Source organism: Dendropsophus ebraccatus, chromosome 5 (assembly GCF_027789765.1).
Source record: "Dendropsophus ebraccatus isolate aDenEbr1 chromosome 5, aDenEbr1.pat, whole genome shotgun sequence".
Classification (NCBI taxonomy): domain Eukaryota; kingdom Metazoa; phylum Chordata; class Amphibia; order Anura; family Hylidae; genus Dendropsophus; species Dendropsophus ebraccatus.
This window is the reverse complement of record NC_091458.1, coordinates 101,902,184-101,928,054: the sequence shown is the minus strand read 5'-3', so window position 1 is coordinate 101,928,054 and position 25,871 is coordinate 101,902,184. Positions and strand designations below refer to the sequence as shown.

Here is a 25,871-nt window from a genome sequence, read left to right as displayed (position 1 = left end):
CCTCCTCTCCTGACATCCTCTGTGCTGCTGGGACCTCTCCTATAGGATTAGCACCCTCATCTCCTGACATCCTCTGTGCTGCTGGGACCTCTCCTATAGGATTAGCACCCTCCTCTCCTGACATCCTCTGTGCTGCTGGGACCTCTCCTATAGGATTAGCCCCCTCCTCTCCTGACATCCTCTGTGCTGCTGGGACCTCTCCTATAAAGTCAGCCCCCTCCTCTCCTGACATCCTCTGTGCAGCAAGGGACCAAACATTATGTTTATTGGGGACAGCAGTGGGGGGGGGGGGCAGTAGTGGATTATAAAGTGGGCGGATTGACGGGGGGGGGGGGCGTCATTCTATAGTTCGCCTCGGGCAGCAGAGAGGCTAGAATCACCCCTGAGTAGACCAGACATAATCACTAGTACACTATGTCAGGTCTATGAAAATCAATGGGCCCACCTTAGCACATGTCAGCATACCTTTTTGCCAGTATCCTGATATATACCATGAAATACTCCAAAACTGTGATGTGATCGGCTTCAAAAGGCCAGAGGTCTGAGTATAGTGGCTCCCCCAGTACTTTGCCGGGTGAAATCTACATACACAAATATTCACAATATATCATATACATATAGGCTTTTGAAATATTTTTAGCCAATACAAGGACTTGCTTTGATTTTTTATTGTAATTTAAAAATTAGTCATTACTACTGTGCCCAATATTGGTTTCACTGGTGAACATATTGAAAGGAATATTTATGCTACCAAGCTTCTGTTCTTTGAGTTATACAGCTCGCGCACACAATAGAGACACCCAGCAGCTCTATTGACTCATTGCTCTGGCTTGCAAAGAGAACTAGATTATATGCGATTGCTCACAGCTTTGTGGAGCTTAGATGAAAAATCATCAATAAATACATTCAAAATAGAAGTCCTAGGAGGAAAAGATTGTGAATTATGTATGATTAGAACAATCATCCCACCCTGTGACATGCCATTAACTTGTACTTCATCAAGAACAACATATTCTTTACAGAAAGGTTTCCTTTACATATGTGATTGGGTCCATAATGTTTATTGTATAGCTATATATAACTGTGATTCTAGAGAACAAGAGTGCATATAGTTATATGACTAACTGAAAACCATTTGAATATAAGTCTGGAAAAATTTGACTATTTGGAACTTTATGTTATAGGCTTTGATCTTAAGAAGGATTTCTGAATTACAGGTTTACTATTAAATGTAACACACTAAAAAAAAAAGAAAGATGTCCCCGTTTCAGATTAGAGCCAGATGAACAAAAAAAAAGCCAGTCTTTACTATGGTTAAGGCACAATCCTAAGTGAGGGACCCTCTTTATGATGCAGATATGTGAAGAGGTGGTCTTAAAAAGGTTAACCAGGATTAGAAAAAACATAGCAACTATCTTGCAAAAACAGCACCACCTCCATTTTCAGGCTGTGTGCAGTATTACAATTCACCCACATTCACTTCAGTGAAACTTAGCTGCAAAATACCCAAACTGAGGACAAAAGTGGTGCAGTTTATGGAAGAAAGCACCCATGTTTTCTAATCCTGGATAACCCATTTAATGAGAACTATTTTCTTTCTGTGTGCCTCGGAGTCCTAGAATAAAGTTGCCATATGGCTGAGGAATCTTTCTCTAAAAATCTAACCTTTGCCTGGGTATCAAGAGAGTCTAACATATATAATCTGCCATCTCATAACACACTGTAGTATAAGGATGTGCAAGATTTAAATATTTATCTGTACTGCCACCAATCATATCTGAAGGATGATGCATAGAATTTTGGTTCTATGATCTTTCCTCAGAACAAGTTCTATGAGAAGCAACCAGAAAGTTCTGAGAGAGTGGTTTTCCGAAGGGCAACCCTCTCCTCCTGGAGGGCTGGAACCAGTCTGTTCTAATTATATTAAAAGTGTAATCTACACTTTAGGCCTAGTTCAATCTACATCTCTCCACTGCAAACATGTTGCTACAGTGTAATCTAAGTCCGTTCTGGGTTGGTCACAATGATTAGTGATCATTGTGTGCTGTTTAAGGAGGTTTACCCAAGACTGTCTTCAGTGCACACTGAGAGGACATCCATCTCTACTAAAAAGGAGAAATGTCTAGCCAGAAGAGGCTCAGGGACTCTTCTGACAACTCTTTGTGGGCTTGCAGTACTGCATGGCTTGTACATGATGATTATCTTTATTCAACGGCCTGGGTTAGGGAATCATAATATTAGTAACCATGAGTAAGATCCTTTAAATTTATTTACTACAGTCAGCCAAGCTGTGTAGGCCATCGTCAGTAGTGAATCTTCTAATTGGACTTTATATATCAGTCAGTATTATTACTACTTCTTAAGCAATTAAAAGGGAACAGTGTCATAATGCAAAGCACTCCATCCAATAGACTAATGCTATGTTTAAAGAGAAAGATTTACCTGACAGATTATTGCAAACAAAGCCAGGAATGGATTTATGATGATCGGTCAGTCCCCTACTCTTACACCACCTTTCACAAAAGTTGCATGGGTCCATGGGGGGACATAAAGGGTTAGCCAGCCACAAAGCCATTCATGACCACACCACTTTTATTGATGACTAGAGATTAGCGCAACTCGAGTCTGACGGTTTAGCATTCGAAAACAGGTGTCATTTCTAACAGCTGCACAAAAAAAGGATTATATGAATTCAATACAAACCTCTGATTGACAGATATGTTGTTTTAAATAATGTAATAGCTAGTAGAATAAACAAGATTATCAAATGGTAACCACTTACTTTTTCCTTCACATAACAAATGATCAAACATATGGCATTTTCAAGTGGCTAAAGATTATATTACACAAACTAGTCAGAATGTGAAATACAACCAAGTTAAAAATCTAACTATAAAAAAAAACAGAAGGTGTTTTCAAGTGGCAAGAAGCAAGCAGTAGTCTTTTGTTTAAAGCTTTAATTGTGATAAATGCAGTTGTGTCATTCTGAGCGAAGCCGAGTTTCTAAGTTTAGAAGCAAATTAGTAAGTATGGGATGAGGAGGATGTCTACCGTTTTTCTCAGCATAATGAAAGAGTAAAGCGGTTCAAATTGTAGTCAGAGTGCAATTTACTATTATTTGTACTAGAATGTTATAATCCAGCCTTAATAAGGAAATGGGTAAGGAGAGATCACATTCTACATGATTACAAAGCAAATTATTCAGGCGTATCTAGATACTGCTAGATGGGCTACAACAGGATATATTTACCAGAGTTTATTTAGACCTTGGCTTAAAACCAACCTACTGTAAAGCAGTATTGTCAAAAGAGAATATTTTTATACTTTTAATTAAGTTTTAAATGAACAAAAGATAAAAACCCTGCATACGCAATATCTACTGTATGTGGAATGACTGTGTATGTGAATGGGGGAAGAAATCAGTAGTCTCAATTCATGAACTTACAACTTTGTCAAAACTACTGAAATGATGGTAAATTTGTCAATCTCCGCAACTTTTCAGAATTCAATTAGTATGTCCCCATATATGTACCATGCATTTATATGATTTTACAATGAGGGACATTTTGGATGGGTTAAGTATCTAAACCTAAATATCTAAACCTTGAGGTCTCCATAATTTTTTATTAACCTGCTTGCACCAGGTTTGGCAGTCAGTATAAAGTGTATGGGACTCTCCCAACAGTCCACAGACAGATAAAGTCGGTGGACATAGAGGTCATGCATGATGGTAGTACCACTGCTGCTTACTCCTCCCAATTTCAGAGACGGCATGAACATTCAGGAGAGATAACTGTTGGCCAAACAATTTTTTGTCCAGCAGGTATAGAAGGTGAATAGCCATCTTTAAAATTGATCTGTGAGCAAGAATTAAAGTGCAAAGATACTGTAAGCCTATAACTATGAAATGTCAGATTTAATGTAATACCTTTTTATATTATATTGACATTGTGTTCCAGCAAAGAGTTATTACTGGTTTTTTATATATGTAAATAGGCTCGACAGCATTACTCCTCATTACAAGGCTTGACCAGCCTATTTTATCTAATATAACACCAAGAAAGTTAAATACAAGTGTCATCGGATTTAGGGTAGCACATTTGTGCAGTGTCTGGGAACCCATGGGCCACTGTTGGGTTCTTTTCTTAGCACAGTAAGCCCTGATGAAATTTTGTACGGGTTACCCATGCTCTCCCATATTGTATTTTAAAAACCGCACTATTCGTTTTTACCACAAAATGTCCCCACTGAGTAATTCCTATAGTTTTTACAGCACATTGGAGTCAGTGGGGGAATTTTATATCTGTACTGTATTATGCTGTGATAAGTTTGATCGGCAGCCACATCCTACACGCCTAGCCTATCAGGTGCACCTTCTAGAAAGTTCAAATCAATAGAAAGTCATACTTCCTCAGTTCTCTTTCCCAAATAGGGGATTAGCCCAGTCTTAGCCCTTATATGGAGGGAGGTTGGTTAGGCCAAAACTTTCCGTTTTTCGTACGGAACATTAATGTGGAAAGCCTGTACCGGAGTCTCCCCTCTCTGATATAATGCTGGGGGCGGGGGAAAATAGATAAATAACACAAATATAGCAAGTGATTTCTCCAAATTCAACCTAAAATGCATTACTGTTGTCAGACATGTTGGAAGTTAAAGATCACACCAGCTCTCACGCTGGTGTGAATATGAGATACAGATGTGCTTTACTACCCTGTTGTTCAGCTAGTTTAACTGATTCATTTCATTATATTGTAAGGAGCAAATTGTCAAGGAATATTTACACCTTTCTTATTCTTTAAATGTTGCAAATAAACACAACTCTGCATAGGTAGTTGAATAACTTTGAATGCAACTGTCTATATTCTCTGAGATCTTGGTTCAGGGAATTATATATGACCATTTATGTGGCTTACCACCTGCTACAAGTATGACTTTAGACCAAGGTATTCCAGCAATTTGTGATACTTAAATTTTTCTATGCCAAACCAAGATCACTGTGAAGAGCTACAATTCAGCCTGAACTGAGTAAGGACTGTTATACTGGGTCATATTTAATGTCCCTCAACAAATGTGGCTGCACTGTTATATGCAAATTCATTGAAAACTTCAGATAAATGTGTTTTACACAAAATGCCAATCTGAAAGCGAGAGATGAAAAGAGAGGGAAAAAAACAAGCACAATATCAATTTGGGTTAGATCCAAAAGAAGAACAGTTTCTGTGAAGCAAGTAATATTCTGCAGAGGGGGGGTTTTAGACAGCAAGAAAATGAATCTCTGTAAGCGTTACAATTTGAAAAGCGCTAGAACCATTATGTATCACCTTAAATTAAACTGCATTACACTCCATGATGAGAGAAAATAGCAAGTGACAAAAGGATACTGTAGCTTTCCAGAGATGACAGGGCCAACATCTGCCAGGTTCTGCTTTTATCAGAATAAGTGCTAAATAATATCTGCAGCAAAATGAAAAACATGTAATTAACAAATTACTTATGCACAGAAAATTATTTTTCATCAGTGTAATCACCGCAGCATAATCAAATAAATTCTCCACTCCGCCACATTGTAAATAGGTGTCACAAACTATAAAAACACACTGTTTCTACGCAGTTGCTTAACACGTGCTTAAGGTTCAATATCCTTATACTAATGCATCATATTGCTAGTTAGAATACAAGAATCAGGATTCTGCAGTATATACACACACAAAGGGAAAAAGCTGTAGGATTTATTGGGCAATTTTTCAGCTGCATGAAAAGTTACACAGTGATTGCCTTTATAAGCACCTTATTTAAAGAAAAATAAAAAAATAAAACAGAAAACTACCTGCCACTTTTCTTATGCCAGTTGTGCCTTGCCATGATTATTAGATGTTCAGAGCAAGAGTGTGCTTTATAACTATTATTCAAGTCTACTGAATATTATTTTTTTTTAAGAAATAAAAAGTCAGCCATTAAATTGTTAACTTGCAAAACATATTAAAGGGATAAATCAGATTTAGGAGGAAAGTAAGCACAAGAACATGGTGGTGTAATTGGAGATTAGCTGGGTATAAGACCAGGAACATTTTTTTTTTTACAGTAGTAGCATATGTGGTTGGATAATTTAGACACGCCTGGGATAAACAAATACATTAAGATAATAAATAACATAAAAGCTGACTTGATGGACCACTACTAATATTTCATTGAATTTCAATGAGAAAGAAACTATTAACAATGCTGAGGATCAGCACTAATGTTGCAAATTAAATGTGCCAGTATTGTTATATAGTAACACTTGGGATATACATGTATTTACCAATAAATGTATACATACTGTATAGTGAGATACCATGGATATTTAAAAAGAAATAATTTCATCAAAGACATTTTGTACTAAAACACAAGTTGGATTACCATTACAACTATTCCAAGCAGAAGAAACAAAGTATATGGGCGGAAAGTAGTGGGTCACACCTCCTTATCACCAACTTAAGGTGATTCATTCTGTCCCATTGTCATAGATGTTTAAAATCCAGCACCTACCAGTGAAAAATGGTTTGTTCTTAAGAGTTTAATAAATTTAACTGTTGTATATTAATGGTATGCCACCACTGCATGCTAGTTTTCAAAATTTCTTATAGATCTTCCAAAATCAATTGTGAGTGATATTAAAAAAAAACTATGAGCGTTTGGGAATTGCATCAACTCAGCCCTAAGTGGCAGACAATGTAAAATTGTATATGAAAGTATTATATCAATAATTCTGGGCTTGATAAATGCTAGGAGAGCTGATTGCATAGTGCCAACTGCAACTTTTGGAGAGATGGAGATACTGCTGTGGGGTTGTTTTACAGGGCTTGGCCTAGGTACTTGGTATGCTGAAGAATTAAGATGTCCCTTTAGTGGAACCAAGACATTCTGGACAATTGTTTGCTTCCAAAACGTGGGGAAACTGTTTTGGAAAGGCCCTTTTCTACTCTAGCATAAATATGTCCCAGTGTAAAAAGCAAGGTCCATAAAATGTATGCTTAAAGGGGTTATTCAACTAAGAGCAAAAAATTAAATGCTAGCTGTTCCTATTAACCAAGTCCGAACCCGAACGTTCAGCATTTGATTAGCGGTGGCTGCTGAACTTGGATAAAGCCGTGAGGCTATGTGGAAATCATGGATATAGTCATTGGCTGTATCCATGTTTTCCAGACAACCTTAGAGCTTTATCCAAGTTCAGCAGCCACCGCTAATCAAATGCTGAACGTTCGGGTTCGGATCGTCTTAAACCCAAACCTGGTTGGCTCATCTCTACCCCTAAGTATTTTGAGCGGTCTCCTCTCTTTCTAGCTGCTGCCATTCCTGAGTCACAATTTTTTCTAGAATCCAATCTATAACCAAGAAAGGAAACTACATTTTCCATCATGCATCTCCCTGACTGGTCCATTTGTGTACTTGCCCCCTAAACTTTCTTTCCTGCCCACTGCTCTTACTACTATTGAATAGTAAAGACAGGACTGTTTTTTCCCCCCCGATTTTGAATGACAATACCCCAATATGTATTCCATACTGGCTGATTATGTAGCAGAGCCGACGCGCACATGGTGTAGTCATGTGCTGCATGAAGGGCATCTGTTTACCTGGCGTAGGGGTGAAGTGTAGGTTTGGATCCCTGCTTGCCGACTGTGAATGAAAACATTCTAGTTCCATACAGACTCTAAGAACATCTATAACACTTTCAATATACTGATCTGTGACACAAAGACAGGTACATATGTCTGCATTCTCTGACAGCAAGCAGAGATAGAACTATAACTTTTCATATTGCAGAAATCTATACTCTGGGACACCTGTAAGTCTACGGAAGCAGCATAGGTGCATAGAGATGATGCAGATAATGTCTCCTGAGGGTCAGGTTACCAAGTCAATATACAGCTAACCTGTCCACTAGAGAGGAGATCACATGTCCTGTGACTACAAAGGGAGAGGGAGGGAGCTGAGCGGGGTCTGAGTGGACCTAGAGTGGAGGATTTTACATATCCAAGCTGATAAGAATGAGGAAAAAAAACAGGGAAAGGGTGCAAGATTATACATGTATATTAGACATAGGATTGTATTGAGAAGGGGGATTGCTTAGAATATTGTTTTTGTTACCCAGATATCCCCTTTAAGGCCATTTTGATGTGTAGGTACCTCAACCCCAAACATCTTTGGGACGAATTAGAATAGTGATTGCAAGCCAGACATTCTCACCCATCATCAGCATCTGAAATTTACACAGGCACACGCCAGAAAGTCTTACCAGAAATTTATAAGCGGCACCAACTCCATATTTATGTTTTTAGAATGGAATGTCCTAAAAGCTTCTCTAGTCATCCTAATACTTTTGTCTATATTACATATTTGGCCTTTGGCCAAAGTGGAAGCACACAGTTACAAAAACAGGCCTCTCCTTTAAAAGTCAAGCAATGCTGAAAGTAATATCATTGCTCGCTCATCTTGCCTCCACATACTTTGATATAAAAATTCGCTAAGGGCTCATGTGAGATGTACCAACAGACATTCTTGTCACTAAATTGAAGAAGAGTCTTCTTTTCTGTCAGATATAAAAATGATTCTGGGAGATAATTGTGATGTAGCTCTATGAGTAGGTACTATACTGAAGCACAAATAGGGCATACGGCTCCAGAATACAGAGTAATAAAGATCTAGTATGCACTATCATACAGGTTCTACTGAGCGCATGGCACCATAAACCTGGGTTCACAGGTTGGGTACAAACTACAATGTAGAGCCAGGCTATATATGCCCACCAGAATCCTGGCCTGTGATACACTCAGAAACATAGCATGTCCTTAATTTCTAGTTATTAAATACCCAAATTCCACAACAAATATGAATATGGCCCGATGCCTGAGAACAGTAGGCTAGGGTTTCTAAGAAACATCAGCAGACAATTAGTAAGTTTGTATAAGATAAGAAGTCATCAGGAGAAAATAGTCAATACCATGGAAAGATTTTTCAGGGAGGAGTAAAAAAAAAATAAAACAAAAAAATATATATTATATTATATATATATATATATATATATATATATATATATATATATATATATATATATATATACACACACACACATACACACACAGTGGTACCTCGGTTCTCAAACTGCTTGGAACTCAAACTGTATTTTCAAGGAAAGTTTGCTCATGCTCAAACTCTTGCTCGGTTCTCAAACATTTTTTGGCACCCAGTCTTGAAGTACTCGGTATCTGAACGTTTTTTGCGAGCGTAGATGGTGGGATTTACAGGTGAGTTTAGCACTGGTGAGGCTTCACATACAATACAGCACTGTATAAGAATGCGGCAGTGTATATACAGCACAGTAGTAGTATAGTCAGTGCACCACCATCTCGCATCTGTTACAGTGCTGGTATGGGGAAGACTCTATACAGTAAAGGATGAGTAGGGAGTTAGTGACTACTTTACTAAAATTGCTGGTTTTGTTGAATGTTTCTTGTGTATAATGTCCTGTATAGTACTGTTCTATTAAGTACTGTACAGTATATAGTGATGTTCTATAAAGTACTGTACGGTATAGTTATGTACTGTACTGTAGTGATTAAACTAGGCACTTTTTAATGTAATAAATGAGTAGTGTAGGTAATTATTGGTGGGTGCTGGAACCAATTAAACACATTTACATTATTTCCAATGGGTTCTCAAACTGCCTTCCAGAACCAATTAAGTTCGAGAACAGAGGTACCACTGTATATATATATATTATATCTCAAACTAGAGAAAATATTGCAGCTCAGTTCCTGTGAAGTGAACAAAGGCAAGATGTGATACCACATACATCCCGAGGACAGACATGGTAATATTTATGGAAGTGAGCATCTATGTTTTTATAACCTGCTTGACTCCTTTAACAATTATATGGTTTTCCGCATCAGTGCATACTGCTAAGGCTACAAAACAATGCATTGCAATCAGCACTAATTATTTTGTTTTGATTTCATTGCAAGAAATTCTAGGAAGTAGGGTCTGCAGTAAATACAAGACCTCGGAGAATGGTGTTCATTTAAATGACTTTCAAAAAATGCAAAATTGGAATGTAAAATTGGAATGTAAAGTGAGTTTTCTAAACCCTCACAGGAAGCATTTAAGGGTAAAGCAATCCAGTAGCATTACACCAGGAGACTATGGCAAATGAAGTGTCAGCTGTAATTTTAAATCTACAGTTTCAAATCGCACAGAGGTGCTTCAGGCCATAGGTAATGTTTGTAAATGAGACACTCACCGAACAGGCGACTACAATGATAAAGAGTCCGATAATCTTCAGATTTTTCAAAAAGCACCTTATGGGAAAAAAAACAATAAAATAAAAATCTATATTGGAAAAAAAAGTCAGTGATTGAACAGCAAAAACTCACAAGCAATATAATATTCCTTACTCCTGTATTTTTCAGACCAGTGAAGTTCACTAAAAATATATACAAATACCACTATAAAAACACAAAACATAGCAATAGCTTATACATGCACACAGTCGTACATCTCAAAGGCATATTCCATAAACTGCAATGGTAAATACTAAAAACACACACACACACACACACACAGTTCATAACTAGAAATAGCAAAGATAGATTTGCACGTTATTAGCCTAAAATCACCTAACATAAATCTCAATGGACATTAGGGGATTCCTTTTGTGAGGTCTGACGAATCATGAACTGATAACTAGAAAAGCAGACTTGGGATAGTTTGATTGAGTTTACATAGACAGAGATTTATCATCCTTGTGCCTGGCATACATTGGCAAATTGTGGTAGAGGTTTTGTGTAAAAATCTGCATGATTTTGTTGATGGGCGACCTGCTCACCTGGGGGGCATGTAAAGGTGCTATAATAACCTTACTTAGTGTTTTTAGTGCCAGTCAGCTTATATGTACGGCCAGTTTTAAATGAATGTAAAATGAATGCAAGTTCTAGCTAGACCATGGGTCTAATGACCTGAACTGAAAGAATCATAGGGATCTATGCTTCTACTTTGGAACGTTAGACCAGCAGGTGTGCTGTAAGTTGTTTCCATTAAAGGACAATTTGACCATATTACATGAAAATACAACTTGTATAAAGCTACAGGAATTACTAAAAGAATAACCACACACAGTGCAGTGTCAAGTATATTACTATTTAGAGCCAACAGCTTTCAAAAGATGATGGCAGGCTAGCCAAAGTGCATTACTATTGGATACCTTGTGTTAGGCAGCAAAGCCTTTAGATGTGCAACAGGTTATGAAGGGTTTTAAAGTTACAGTACCTATTGTTCTGCTGATAACAATGGCTGTTGTGGCGGAATGATCAATGAAGATCATGAGCCCCTATAACCGGGACGATCACTGGGAACAAGGTCAGCGATCACTTGCTCCTCATTTCCCGCTCGCAGCCGGCTCTTTTACACGTGCCAACAGTAAGCGGGTAATTGGGGGGGGGGCGCTCCTCAGGTGATCTTTAGATGGTCCAGGGAACCCATATAGCGGTGGTCCAGGTCTGCTGCCGTCGCTCCTATTACACGGAACAATGACAGGAGATCTTTGCTATCCAAGTAATTTTATTTTTTTAATATGTTGAAAAACAATGATCAACCGACATTGTGTGCGGGTCAGCTGATCCTTGCCTTTTATTACATGAAGCCATTATCGGACGGATACGAACAATAATCATTTTAGCGCCTATTAACCTTACAACAACTGTGAAATGGGCAAATAACCATTGTCCATCGTAAAATAGTTGTTAGTCAGCCCTTGTTACAGAGGGCATATTTTATTTGTCCACTTTATATTCTAAATGCCAGATTAATCTATTTGATTTTTGATATAGGGGGTTTTGGCGAGAGCCCATCTGTTTTCAACCTTATGGCTTGCAGCTGCTACAATAATGACCTTATCATTGGATTAGACACAAATGTAAATGTGTGTGTGGGTAAGTTTACTTGTGTATTTAGGATTGCAATGTTATTATATGAATAGCATGGATGCAAATGGACATCATAAGTCATGACTTTATTGTCCTATTACAAGTCCCTTTCAGTTTAACTTTAGTATCTATTCCTCATTTGTAAAAGTGCAGTATACTAAAGTAAGTACCCCTAAGGCGAGTCGAGAAAGGAGCTTGTATTATATTTTTATATGTTTATTAATATAAATTATTTATTGTGTATTTAGATGAGCTAAGCAGAGAAAGTTTTATCAACTACTCTCTTTGCGCTACTCTACAATGAGGGGCAAGTTATAAAGAAACCCTTAGCCTCTATTGGGATCCATTCGTTTATGCCCTAAGGATCGGCCCAGATTTTTTTTTTTTTTTAAAGACAAACTTCATTTTATCACAAGTTTATCAGCTCTGGCTGACGGCAATCTTGGAAGGTACTGTACTCTGCAGCTAGAGACAGTAATGTTAAGTGCCTTCCATTTCAAGTAAAGTCACAGTTGCACCTCGAAGCCTTAACTCCCTGTTGTCTACTTAAGGGTACGTGCACACTACGGAATGGCGAGGGAAAACACTTACCCTAAGGTCGCATTCCCACAGTCAGTGTTCTGCACGGAACACAGACGTGGAATGCATGTAACGGACTCCCCCCCGCCCCCACCCCACCCGGGCAGCATCTGTAATTAGATGCTGAGAGCAGTGGAACTGTATTTATATGCACCGCACTGTAATAAATCAGCAGCGCAGTGCTGTCATTACAGCACGGCGCATATGCATACAGTTCTATTTACAGATGCTGCCCGGGGGGGAGGAGAAGTCTGTTACATGCAGAACACAGAACGTGTGAATGCCACATTATTTTGCACCTCATCAACAACAAAGGGTGTCTCCACCAACACCTCGGGCAGTGGTATAAGAGAGAAAGCCCCGGGGAAACTACATGGTCCACCATCACCAACCATAAAACCCGGGTGCAGCCCACCTCTTTGGCGGATTACCTTAGAAGAGGAAGAGTTGTTGAACTTGTCCTGTGAGAAGGATTTATTATGATATTTGTAACCCTCTCTCATTCTTATTCCCCTCACTTCAATCTGCTACAAAAGTAAGAGCTCAAGAACTTTGTTCTACCTTAGTTTAGAAGAGTTCAGTTTTTCTTGAATGTTGTCAAGTAGTTCATACTTTTCATATTTTTCAGCTGAGGCAGATCGAGAAAGGCTTCCAACTTCACTTCCAAGGCGACACCGCTGTTCATACTCTGAAGAGCTGTTCTCCCATGATTCAGAACCACAGATGAATTCTGATCTGGTAAAGTCAACACAATGGGGGAATAAAGAAAGTTTTCAGTCATAAAAACAGGTGAAAACGCTACAAAATGACTTAAATTTTCACCATAAAAATGAACAGTTTTCAAACAAATTCTACTTGTACACAAAAGGAGATGTGTGCACAAAAACTTTATCCAAGACAAACACCGTTTCCTATTTAAAGAGACTGTCAGCAGGTAAAGACTGTCCTACCTCAGGGCAGCATAAACTAGGCACAGAGAAGCTGAACAGAATGGTGTATCACTTACATTGTTCTGTGCAGCTGATACAGCGATATCCTCCTGAATAACATGGACAATAAGTAGTCCTCTCATGTGCATGAGCCCAGCAGTACTCAATATTCAAATGAAGTATACAACTCCCAACTCCGCCCCCATTCTCCTGCATATTAGAAGAACAGCTGAATAGAATGAAGCAAGTAATACACCAATCTGTTCAGGATTTCTGTCACTAGTTTATGATGCCCTAATTTAAGGTCCATTTACACGTACAGTATCTGCAGCAGATTTGATGGCCCACATTTGATTTGCTTTGAATCTGCGCCATCAAATCTGCTGCAGATCCTCTACGTGTGAACGGACCCTTAGGCTATGTTCACACTACGTATAAGTATGGCCATTGTTGCCATCGGCAACAACGGCCGTACTTTATGCACCTGGGAACATAGCCTTATCTGCTATGGGATCCCGGCCGGAGCGCATACGCGTATACGGCGCCACAAATAACTGACATGTCAGTTTTCTGTGGCCGCAATTCAATGAATTGTGGCCATAGGAAACCCTGTCAGTTCACACAATGAAGCGAGCGGCTCCGGCCGCTTGCTTCATTGTATGCTGTGGGAGGTTCTGATGCGGGCGCGCGCTGATGTGCCCGCGCTGATGTGCCCGCATCAGAATCCTGTTGCCATAAAGATCACCCGGCCGGTACTTAAGTACCGGCCGGGATGATCCGGGCAGAGACCTTAAGGTGGAATAAACCTAGTGACAGATTCCCTTTAAAGAGAATTTTAAAAATGAAATGGTGGATCTTCAGGACACACTGAAACTTAGGCAAACATTTATGTGATGTGTGTCACTTTTCATTTCCAGCTGCTTCATGGTTTCCATGATTACACAATAATTCATGTGTGAAATTCAAGTGAAACCAAAGCTAACTATACATGATGCAGAAAAAAACCTTTATTTTTGTTTGCCCCAAACAAAGCAATCTTGAGAGGTCTGCTTTCTTCTTCGTTTTATTAGGTATCACACTTACTGCCAAGTCTAGCACTGATTGAGAGATGATCAGCCACCCAGTGTTATGGGATTAGTCAGCTGACATTAAATAGGGCTTGTATTTCAAGCAAACGTCATAAAGCCGGTATATATACACACAGAGACACACACACACACACACACACACACACTATCACTATATACACACACACATTGACATTATAGCTTTATATACACCAGCCAGACTTCTGCTTTTAGAGCAGAGTGGTGGTCGGTAGCTTAGACAATGAGCGGAATATCAGCAAGCAGCAGTAAGCTTGGTAAATTAATGTATTTGCAAAAATCTTCAGCTTGAAGATCCCTACAAGTTAAACTATGTTCGCTGAGCTGGGAATTCCCCCGTAATGCATAAATATCATTAATGCATACATTTATCCTAATATGAAGATAAAAGGAAGCCTATTTAGAAAATATATCTATGCATATACTCATTCTAGCATTACAAATCTCTCATCCACCTACCCATAAAGTTTTCTTAACATCTATAGGCAATCATGGATAGAACAGCAAACAAGAAAAGGCAACATATAATAGAAAGCCCTGTCAATAGATGATAAAGGAACAATGAAAGCACATGTAATGTTTGTAATGATTCAACATTGCTTCCAGCATTGTAGACTTGGAATAAATTAGAAAATTGAAGTTCTTAGAAATTTATATAATATGGAATTGCTGAAGGATAAAACATTTTATACATTAGCACTTTTACTTTTTATAGTAAGAAAGCTTCCATTTAAGTTCTTATTTTAGAACAGTCACAAGAATAATGCCCTAGATTGATATTATAGAAGCTGGCTAATAATATGTATGTTTATTAAATATCATTGACTATGGTAGAAGCATATGTGCAAAGCAGCCCTGTAATGTCACCTTTTAGAGGTAAATCTCCCCAAATTTAACCCCTTAACAGCTGTGGGCGTACATTTACATACCCGCAGCCTGTGCCTTAAAGCGACTCTGTACCCACTGGTTCCCCCCCCAAACTACTTATACCTGTTTGTAGCTTATGTGAAGTGCATTCTTCTGTTATGTTTGTCCACGCTGGTTGAGCTTTTGTTCGGCTGCAAAATGCAAATTTTAGTTGAGGAGATGGTGTGTCTAAGAGGCGGGGCCGAGAGCGTTCATGCCCAGGTGAAGCGCCGCCTGTGTGGTCTTTGTCTGCGTCTTCCCCTCCTCTCGTTCTGCCTTCTGTCCGCCCTCACAGGACACGTTGTTATTGCGCCTGCGCCGTTGCGGGTCACGCTGTGCATCGTCCACACCCTGTGTTAGCGATGCGCTTGTGCCTGCCCCGCCTCCCATGTTTCTCTGAGCCGCCTCCCATGTCTGTCTGCGGCCACCACGTCCCCGGTTTCTGCTCTTTCCGTCCGCGTCCTGAGTCCTCTTCTCTTTGCCGTAGCGAACTTATCCCGCGCAGACGCAGTGACACAACCGGTCTTCTTTGGCCAGTGTAAAGAGTCATTTCGTCTGCGTGGGATACGTTCGCTACGGCGCACAAAAGCCAAAGCCGAGAAAAGGACTCAGGACGCGGACGGAAAGAGCATAAGCGAGGGCTTGTTTGCCGCAGACAGACATGGAAGGCGGGGCAGGCACAAGCTCATCCCTAACACAGGGCATGGACGATGTGCAGTGTGACCGGCAACGGCGCATTCGCAATAACAGCGTGTCCTGTAAGGGTGGACAGAGGGCAGAACGAGAGGAGGAGGAGACGCTGACCAAGACAACACAGGCAGTGCTTCACCTGGGCACGAACACTCTCGGCCCCTCCTCTTAGACACACCATCTTCTCTCCTCAACTAAAGTTTGTTTTTCATTCGAACGAAAGCTCAACCAGCGTGGACAAACATAACAGAAGAATGGACTTCACATAAGCTACAAACAGGTATAAGTAGTGGGGGGGGGGGGGGGGGACAGTGGATACAGAGTCACTTTAACGCAGGAGTGCATAAATTTGCTCGCTGCCGGGGGGGGGGCGCTATAAAGCGAGCTAAGGAGCTCGCTTTATAATGGGTGAGGACCAGCTGCTAGCAGCAGCCAGGCCCTCACCCTCAATGGTGGGCCGCCGTGACTGTGCGGCAGCCCGACATTAACCGCATCTATGCTGCAGCGTTTAAGTGTAAGTGACAGAAGCATCTCCTGTCACTTACCGATCAGGGCCCCCCGCAGCGTTTATGCGGGGGTCCCGATCGCATTGCCTGACTGCCGGAGATTTACTGCTTACCTCCATGCAATCTGATCTTCTGATAGTGTAATCTGTGATCTTCCACAGGCAGGCTCTAATTAAATGCTATGCTATGCTATGGCATAGCAGTGATCAGTGTGAGAAATCTAATATATGTATGTAATAGTCCCCTGGGGGGGGGGACAAAAACAAAAAAGTGTAAATAAAAAAAATGCCCCAAAAAATGCCCCAAAGCCCCTCCCCCAATTGAAGTCCCATTTTATAAATAAAACACATAAAAGTAATAAAATAAACATATTAAATGTTGTAATGCGCGTAATCGTCCACTCTATTAAAATAAAACAATAATATTACGCCACGGTGAACTGCGTGAATGCCAGGATCGCTGATTTTTTTTATTACATTTTACATATAAAAAATTAATAAAAAGTGATCAATACATCCGATCTAAACAAATAGGGTATTAATAAAAACTAGAGATCATGGTGCAAAAAATGACGCCCAATACAGCCCCGTAGGTGAAAAATAAATGCGCTATAGGAGTTACAATAGGGCCATTTTAAATATACCTATTTGCAAAAAAAAAAAAAGTTTTGGTAGACTGAAAGCTGGCATTACAAAGTAAACCTGTTGCAGAAAAAAAACAAGACCTCACATGACCCTGTAGATGGAAAAATAAAAAAGTTATAGCTTTTAGAAGGCAAGAGGAATAAACGAAAATGCAAAAATGTCAATTCCAGCAGCACAGTTGATTGCATTGCTTCCTCCCTAGGGAATAGAAAATGGTGCACAAACTAATTCAATTAGATTCCCAACTTTTTGACACTCAAATGTTCTATGACTCTCCTTTTTAGTCAATTCCTTAAGGGTGCCTTCACACACACCGCATTCGCAGAGGATTTCACGCTGCGGATCCGCAACAAAATCTGCTGCGGATCCGCAACAAAATCTGCTGCGGATCCAGTGTCAGTGCATAAGAATACATACTTGCAGCGGGATTGACATGCCACTATGAGTATGTAAGTAACCCCCAGTGTATGAAGCATACATCACCTCCTCCCCGCTTCGGCTTGCTTCGGGGGTTTCCAGCATCTGCTTACCCGCTCAGCCCATCAGTGGCTGAGCAGGACGTCAAGCCAAGAACCCCCGGAGGTGATCTATGCTCTGGCCGCCGAGGGGGTTAATGTACATACTCGTAGCGGGATGTCAAAGTTTTTTTTTCTGCATCATGTACAGTTAGGTTTGGTTTCACTTTAAACTCACACATGGAAACCACCAAGCAGCTGAAAATGAAAAGTGACGCACATCACATAAATGTTTCAGTGTGTCCGGAAGATCCACCATTTAATTTTAGAAATGCTCTTTAAAGGGAATCTATCACCAGGTTTATTCCACCTTAACCCCTTAAAGACAGAGCCTGAAATGGCCTTAATGACAGAGACAAATTTTATGAATATGACCTGTGTCACTTTATTCATTAATAACTTCGGGATGCTTTTACCTATCCGGCTGATTCTGAGATTGTTTTCTTGTGACATATTGTACTTTACATTTCTGGTAAATTGGAGTCGATACTTATAACGAATCTTTATGAAAAAACCCAACTAACGTGAAAAATTGTGAAAAAATGCATCTTTCCAACTTTGAAACTTTTTTGCTTATACAGAAAGTGATTATACCACATAAATTATATATAAAATAGCATTAGCAACATGTCTACTTTATGATGGCGGCATTTATTAAACGATCTTTCATTATTTTTTTTTAGACAATAGCTTAAAACATAAGCAGCAAATTTCCAAATTTTCTGTAAAATTTCAAAATCAGATATTTTTAGGGACCTGTTCAGGTTTAAAGTGTATTTGAGGGGCCTGTATGTTAGAAAGCCCCACAAAGCACCCCATTTCAGAAACTTCACCCCCCACACTCTGCAAAAGCATATCCAGAAAGTTTTTTTTAACCCTTTAGGAGAGTCACAGAAATAAAAGCTAAGTGTGTAAGAAATTTTAAAATTTCAATTTTCTGTGCAGAGATTTTATTGTAATCCAATACTTTTCATATTTATAAACTTATTACCGGAGAACTGCACCCCAATATTGATTGCCCCGTTTGTGCAATTTATAGAAATACCCCATATGTGGCCCTATTGCGCTATTTGACACAACCACAAGCCTCAGCTATAAAGGAGCGCCTAGTGAATTTCAATGGCTCCGTTATATTTGGTCATTTCTGACTGTACCACTTCAGGTTGGCAGAGGCTCTGGGGTGCCAAAACGTAAAAAAATACCCCTTAAAAAGGGACACCATTTAGAAAACTACACCCCTCAAGGAATATAACAAGGGGTGCGGTGAGCATTTGGACCCCACAGGTGCTTCACAGATTTTCCTAACAATATGGCGTGAAAAAAGAAAAATTTATTTTTTACACTAAAAATGTTGTTCTAGCCTTCAATTTTTCATTTTCACAAAGGGATGAAATGAAAAAAAAAAAAAACACAAAATGTGTAGCGCAGTTTCTCCCGAGTACAGAAATACCCCACATGTGGACATAAAGCTCCATGTGGGTGCAGGGCAAGCCTCCAAAGGGAAGGAGCACCAATTGGTTTTTGGAAGCTGGATTTCACTGGAATGGATTTCAAGGGCCATGTCGCATTTACAGAGCAATAATAAATATATCACTGCCTCTTCCTCAGATTCTGTGTGTAGTTAAGGGGCCTGCCACCTCAACATCTCAGTCCAATATATCACATACACAAGGTACAATTGCGATTATTTTTATGAAAGTTTCAATATTTACAATTTGCAAATGACCTCACACTAACCTCTTCTTTAATCCGAACTTCTCATTCCCGCCACCAAGACTTCTCTCGTGCTGCACCAGTTCTCTGGAACTCTTTACCCAAAGACCTCAGACTTATTTCCAACATCCCCAGTTTTAAGCGTGCCCTAAAGACCCATCTCTTCAGGCGTGCTTATAACATTTCGTAATCTCTTCTCCCTTTGCTATCCCTTCTCCATCCTCTCTATAACTTCTTCGGTGCTAGTTACACTGTCCTTGTCATCTGAGCTTAGAAAATGGCTTGTGACTGGCTTGCCCAGCCGCCTATAGGCACTTAGAGAATCCATGTAGAATGACTGGAACATTGACAAATAAAGCACTTGTTGCCTCTCGTGTTACTCCCAGTCATCCTAGCCTGTAAGCTCTTGAGAGCAGGTCTCTAATTTGTTGTTGTAATTTATTCCTATAATTTAATATATAACCTGTAACGTATTTATATATATTTAAATAAGCGCTGCGGAATCTGTTGGCGCTATACAAATAAATTATTATTATTATTATTATTATTATTATTACAATTTGTATCACCACTTAGTGCAAAATGTTCGCAGTGAACGAGGAAGAAGTAAAGTCCAAGGCTCAGAATCGAGCTCTTTGTCCATTCAGATCAGATTCTTGATGGAATGTCCGCGTTCACATGCCGTGAGACGTTTCGAGAGAAATCTCTCTTTCTCAAGCATAATTAGTGAAGTCCCACCACCACCTGAAATACCTGGGAAGTCTCACGAGATTACTTCCCCCACTAAAATAAAGCATAGATACATAGGAATGAATTAGCTTATACAATCACATAGTGATATACCTTATTCTTTTTCCTGTATACTATGCAACCATCTGTTTACATCTTCACAGAAATACATTATAACAAAAATACATTGAAATTACATTGCTCGTTTAGTCCAAGTGTATCTCTTCCAATATCGTCCATTTCAATTCACTAACGCTGTGTCTGAACTGGGCAAAGTGTTTAGCCACTCCTGTTTCTCCATATTTGTTAGAGGCATTTACAGAGCCCTCGTGCTGCCAAGACACTGGAAACCCCCCACATGTGACCCCATTCTGGAAAATACAGACCTCAAAAAATCTAACAAGGGGTGCAGTGAGGATAAGGACCCCACTGGTGACGGGCACAAATGTAGAAAAATGTGACGTGAAAGTGAAAATTTTCATTTTTTTCACTTTCACGGCACATATGTGCCCGTCATCCAGGGGTACATATCCTCACTGTACCCCTTATTAGAGTCTTTGAGGGGTGTAGTTTTCAGAAGGGGGTCACTTGTGGGGGGTTCCCAGTGTTTGGACAGCACAAGGGCTCTGTAAATGCAACATGGCGTTAATCATCCATTCCAGCCAAATCCAACCTCCAAAATCCAAATGGCGCTCCTTCCCTTCGGAGGCTTGCCCTGCACCCACATTGCGGTTTATGTCCACATGTGGGGTATTTACGGACTCAGGGGAAATTGCTCTACACATTTTGTGGCTTTTTTTCTCTTTTAACCCCTTGTGAAAATGAAAAATTCAAGGCTAGGCCAACAATATAGCGTAAAAAATTTAATATTTCATTTTCACGCCACATTGTTCCACATTTGTGCCCGTCACCAGTGGGGTCCATATGCTCACTACACCCATTGTTACATTCCCTGAGGGGTGTAGTTTCCATAATGGGGTCACTTGTGGGGGGGTTTCACTGGCTTGACAGAACAGGGACTTTTTAAATGCAACATGGCCCTCTAAATCCATTCTACCGAAATCCAGCCCCAAAAAGCTAAATGGCACTCCTTCCCATTGGCGGCTCGTCTTGCGGCCGCTTAGTGCCTTAAGTCCACATGTGGGGTATTTCCGTACTCGGGGGAAATTTCTCTACGCGTTTTGTTTTGTTTCTTCTCTTTTAACCCCTTTTGAAAACGAAAAAAACAAGTCTAGATCAATGATTTAGTGTAAAAATTAAAAAAAAATTTACACTACATGTTGGTCTATACTTAATTTTTTCCCTTTTCACAAGGGTTTAAAAGAGAAAAAAAAAAGCTCAAAGCGTGTAGCAGTTTTTTCAAGTACGGAAACACCCCAAATGTGGACATAAAGCGCCATGCGGCCGCAAGACGGGCCTCCAAAGGGAAGGAGCGCCATTTGGCTTTTGGAGGCTGGATTTGGCTGGAATGGATTTTAAGGGCCATGTTTCATTTACAAAGACCTTATGCTGCCAAGTGACCCCATTCTGGAAACTACACCCCTCAAGGAATCTAACAAGGGGTGCAAATAGCATATGGACCCCACTGGTGACCATATGGTGGTCAATATCCTCACTGCACCCCTTGTTAGATTCCTTGAGGGGTGTAGTTTCCAGAACGGGGTCACTTTTATGGGGTTTGCGGGGGCATTTATAAGTCCGGCGTAAAAAACGCCGGACTTAATAAATGCCACCCATTGTGTTTATTTTATCTTTTAACCCTTTGTGAAAATGAAAAAATAAAGACTAGATCAATGATTTAGTGTAAAATTTATTATTATTTTTTTTACACTAAATGTTGGTCCAGCCTTGATTTTTTTCATTTCCAAAAGGGGTTAAAAGAGAAAATAAATGCAAAACGTGTAGGGTAATTTCCCCTGAGTACAAAAATACCCCACATGTGGACATAATATGCCATATGTGCACAGGGCAAGCCACCAAAGGGACAGAGCGCCATTTAGAGGTTGGAATGGAGGATGGAGGCCATGTTGCATTTACAAAGCTCCTGTGCTGCCAGGACAGTAGAAACCCCCCACAAGTGACCCCATTCTGGAAACTACACCCCTCAAGGAATCTAACAAGGGGTGCAGTGAGGATATGGACCCTACTGGTGACGGGCACATATGTAGAACATGTGCTGTGAAGATGAAAAATACTATTTTTTTCACTTTCACAGCACTAATGTGGCCATCACTAGGGGTCCATATCCCCGCTGACCCACTTGTTAGATTCCTTACGGGGTGTAGTTTCCAGAATGGGGTCACATGTAGGGGGTTTGTACTGTCCTGGCCGCACAGGGGCTTTCTAATTGCATCATGGCAAGCCTCTAATGGGAATGGGGGCCATGTCTATTTAGTTGGGGAAAAGGGAAAATTTTAATTAATTTGGGGGGTATTAGGCCAATTATAAGTTTATAAGGTTGAAAAGGACAGGTGTCCATCAAATTCAACCTGTGTTGATCCAGAGGAAGGCAAAAAAAACCTTGTGAGGCAGAAAACAGTAGCCTTATCACAGGGGAAAAATTCCTTTCCCACTCCATAATGGCAATTAGAATAATCCCTGGATCAACATGACCCCTGAAATAAGAATAAGGGACAGAATATTGAAAATATAGAACTCCAATGACGTGTCGTACGCCTTGAAGCAATCCTTTATGCAGAGGCCGGGGTGATCATAACAGGTGTCACACTGGTAAATGGTGTCCTTCCTGATTCCCCTTTTGTGGCACACTCTGCACTTTTGGGATCTCCCCTTTTTTCCAGTGTGGGGGACTTCACCTGGAAAATGTTGTCCCTGTACGATACAGGGTCCTTCATTTCCAGAAGCGCTGGGGCCCGCTCCTTGGCTGCCGAATATCAGGGCTTTGATTACTGCTTCATGGAAATCAAGGAATTTCCCCGAGTGGCCGACACATCGGTACAACACAAAAGCGTTGTACATCGCTGTTTGTACCAGATGTACGGCCACCTTTTTGTACCACGTTTTTGTTTTTAGCGTGGCGTTATATGGTTTGAGGACTTAATCTGAGAGATCAACTCCTCCCATATACTGATTGTAGTCTAGAATACAATCAGGTTTGTTCACCACGTTTGTGGTACCACGTACAGTGACAGGGGTGGTGCTATTCCTGTGAATTGTGGTCAGAATAAGGACATCGCGCTTGTCCTTTTATCTGACCAACAACATGTTTTCACAGGCATAGGCCTTGCACGCACCCCTTCTCATCGTTTCTCTAACTGGATGACTTGGAAGGCCTCTGATTTTTTCAGATCGTGCCACAAGCTACAGTAGCTCGGGCAGCGAGGGACCGAAACAGGGGGATGCTGGTATAAAAGTTATCAACGTACAGGTGATAACCTTTATCCATCAGTGGGAAGATCAGTTCCCAAACGATCTTCCCACTAACTCCGAGGATGGGGAGGCATTCTGGGGGCTGGATTTGGGTGTCCCTACCATCATATACTCTAAATCTGTAAGTGTACCCTGAGGTACTCTCACAGAGTTTGTAGAATTTCACACCATACCGTGATCTCTTACTGGGAAGGTACTGGCTGAAATGGAGTCTTCCTTTGAAGCTCAGGAGGGACTCATCTACTGAGATGTATTTCTGTGGGATATACATCTCAGTAAATTTGGCTGAGAAGTGCTCTATGACCGGCCGTACTTTGTACAGTCGGTCATATGAGGGGTCATCTCGCGGGGAGCAACTTGCATTATCATTAAAATGCAAGAATTTTAGGAGGGTTTCGAATCGTACCAGTCCCATGGCCATTCTGTAAAGTGGGGTATTATGTATAATACCCCAACTCAAGTATTGCCGCATTGTGGTTTTTTTTTTACTAGGCCCATGTGCAGCAGGAGCCCCCAAAATGTTGTCATTTCGGCTGCATCCACAGGGGTCCACGCCATGGGCCTAGCAAAAGAAGAGAAGGGGTTCTGGGCCAGGAATTGGTGGGCGTACAGATTTGTATGCGCCACCATCAAATTTACAAAATCATCTGAGAAATAGAGCTTGAAAAAGTCTATTTCTCTGAGACCTGTGGGGTTAACCTGGATTCCCGCCGTTGCCATAAAGCCAGGAATCCAGGGCTGATGATTTTGGGGGTCTGGGGTCCAGATGGGGTCACCTGTCTGGGGGATGGGGGGCGGGATGGGGTCACCTGTCTGGGGGACGGGGGGTGGGATAAGATGATGTGTCTGGGGGGCAGGGGGCGGGATGGGATGACTTGTCTGGGGGGAAGGGGGTGGGATGGAATGACGCGGGGCAGCCCGAGACGTCCCCCTTGGACGCCGTGGTGGATAATCATCATCACTGGATGCTGATGATGCTGATGATGAGGAGGATGAGGATGAATAGAGAAATAAAAGATACCCCCATTCATCCTGACTGGCTGTTTCGGTGTCAGAGGCGATAAGTGCGTACGCCTCTTCCACCGAAAACAGTTTCTGTGACATTTTTATACGGGGATTGGGGTGGGGGGGTATGGGGGTATGTAAATGTAATGTGGTGTAGCGTAAAACTTTATTAGATGTATTGTAATGTAATGTGTGGTAGTGTAGCGTTTTGTGTTTTACGTGTTTTTCACAGTATGGGGGGGGGGAACCTACGCCAAAAAGAGTTGCTGATAAATGCCGCACTTATGTGCGGTACGTATCAGCAAACAGTGGCGGTAGGATATAGAAAAAAAAAAGGGGGGGGAGGGGGGGAACCCTACGCCAAAAAAGCGGAGCTGCTGATCAGCGGCGCACGTACGTGCGATGCTGATCAGCACTCAGCGGCGAAAGGGCGCAAAAAAAAAAATTGAGGGAAAAAAAAAATGCTATTCTTCACCCCAAAGCCACTGATTATTGTAACCAGCCTCTAGGGGCAGTACTACGTACCTGACGGAAATAGCCGAAGATCTTCGGTAAAAAATGAAGTTACCCGACAAGAGCCGAACGAAGACGCAGAGAGAAGCAGACGGCACGGGATCGCCGATTCGCCGCACCGGACGCCGGGATCAGGTGAGTATGGTGCACTACACACCACACACACCTGCACACCTCCGCTAACCGACTGAGGTGTGCAGATCAAAGTAAAAATATTTATCTTTACTTTGATCGCCGCTATTGGCCGGCCGGGCCTGGCCGGCCAATAGCGGCAATCGGGGTGCTGGCACCGTGGCCCCCCCACTCTAAACACTAGTGATGATTGGTGCTGTCTTGGACAGCACCAATCATTAAATTCCGGGTCCCCGGGTCACCGATGACCTGGGAACCGGAAAATTACTGTAGTTGGCTGAATTGAATAAATCAGCCAATTACAGCGATCGTCGGCACGGGGGGGTTAATAAAAGCGATCAAAAAGTGGCATATGCGCAATCAAGGTACCGATAGAAAGTACACATTATGGCGCAAAAAAATGACACCTCACACAGCCCCATAGACCAAAGGATAAAAGCGCTATAAGCCTGGGAATGGAGCGATTTTAAGGAACATATTTGTTAACAATGGTTTGAATTAAATAAATAAATAAAAGTTATACATGTTACATATCATTGTAATCTTAACAACTTGAG

General features: G+C 40.9%; 1 protein-coding gene across 1 annotated transcript in view; it reads right to left on the bottom strand.

Moving 5' to 3' along the window:
• OCA2 (OCA2 melanosomal transmembrane protein) overlaps nt 1-25,871 on the bottom strand; it is a 184,038-nt gene that overhangs the window by 121,914 nt on the left and 36,253 nt on the right. Inside the window, exons 3-5 of the mRNA XM_069972387.1 lie at nt 13,098-13,271; nt 10,277-10,334; nt 5,382-5,454 (exon numbers count right to left, since the gene is read on the bottom strand). Coding sequence (XP_069828488.1) covers nt 5,382-5,454; nt 10,277-10,334; nt 13,098-13,271 — 305 coding nt within the window. The remainder of the gene's footprint in view (nt 1-5,381; nt 5,455-10,276; nt 10,335-13,097; nt 13,272-25,871) is intronic.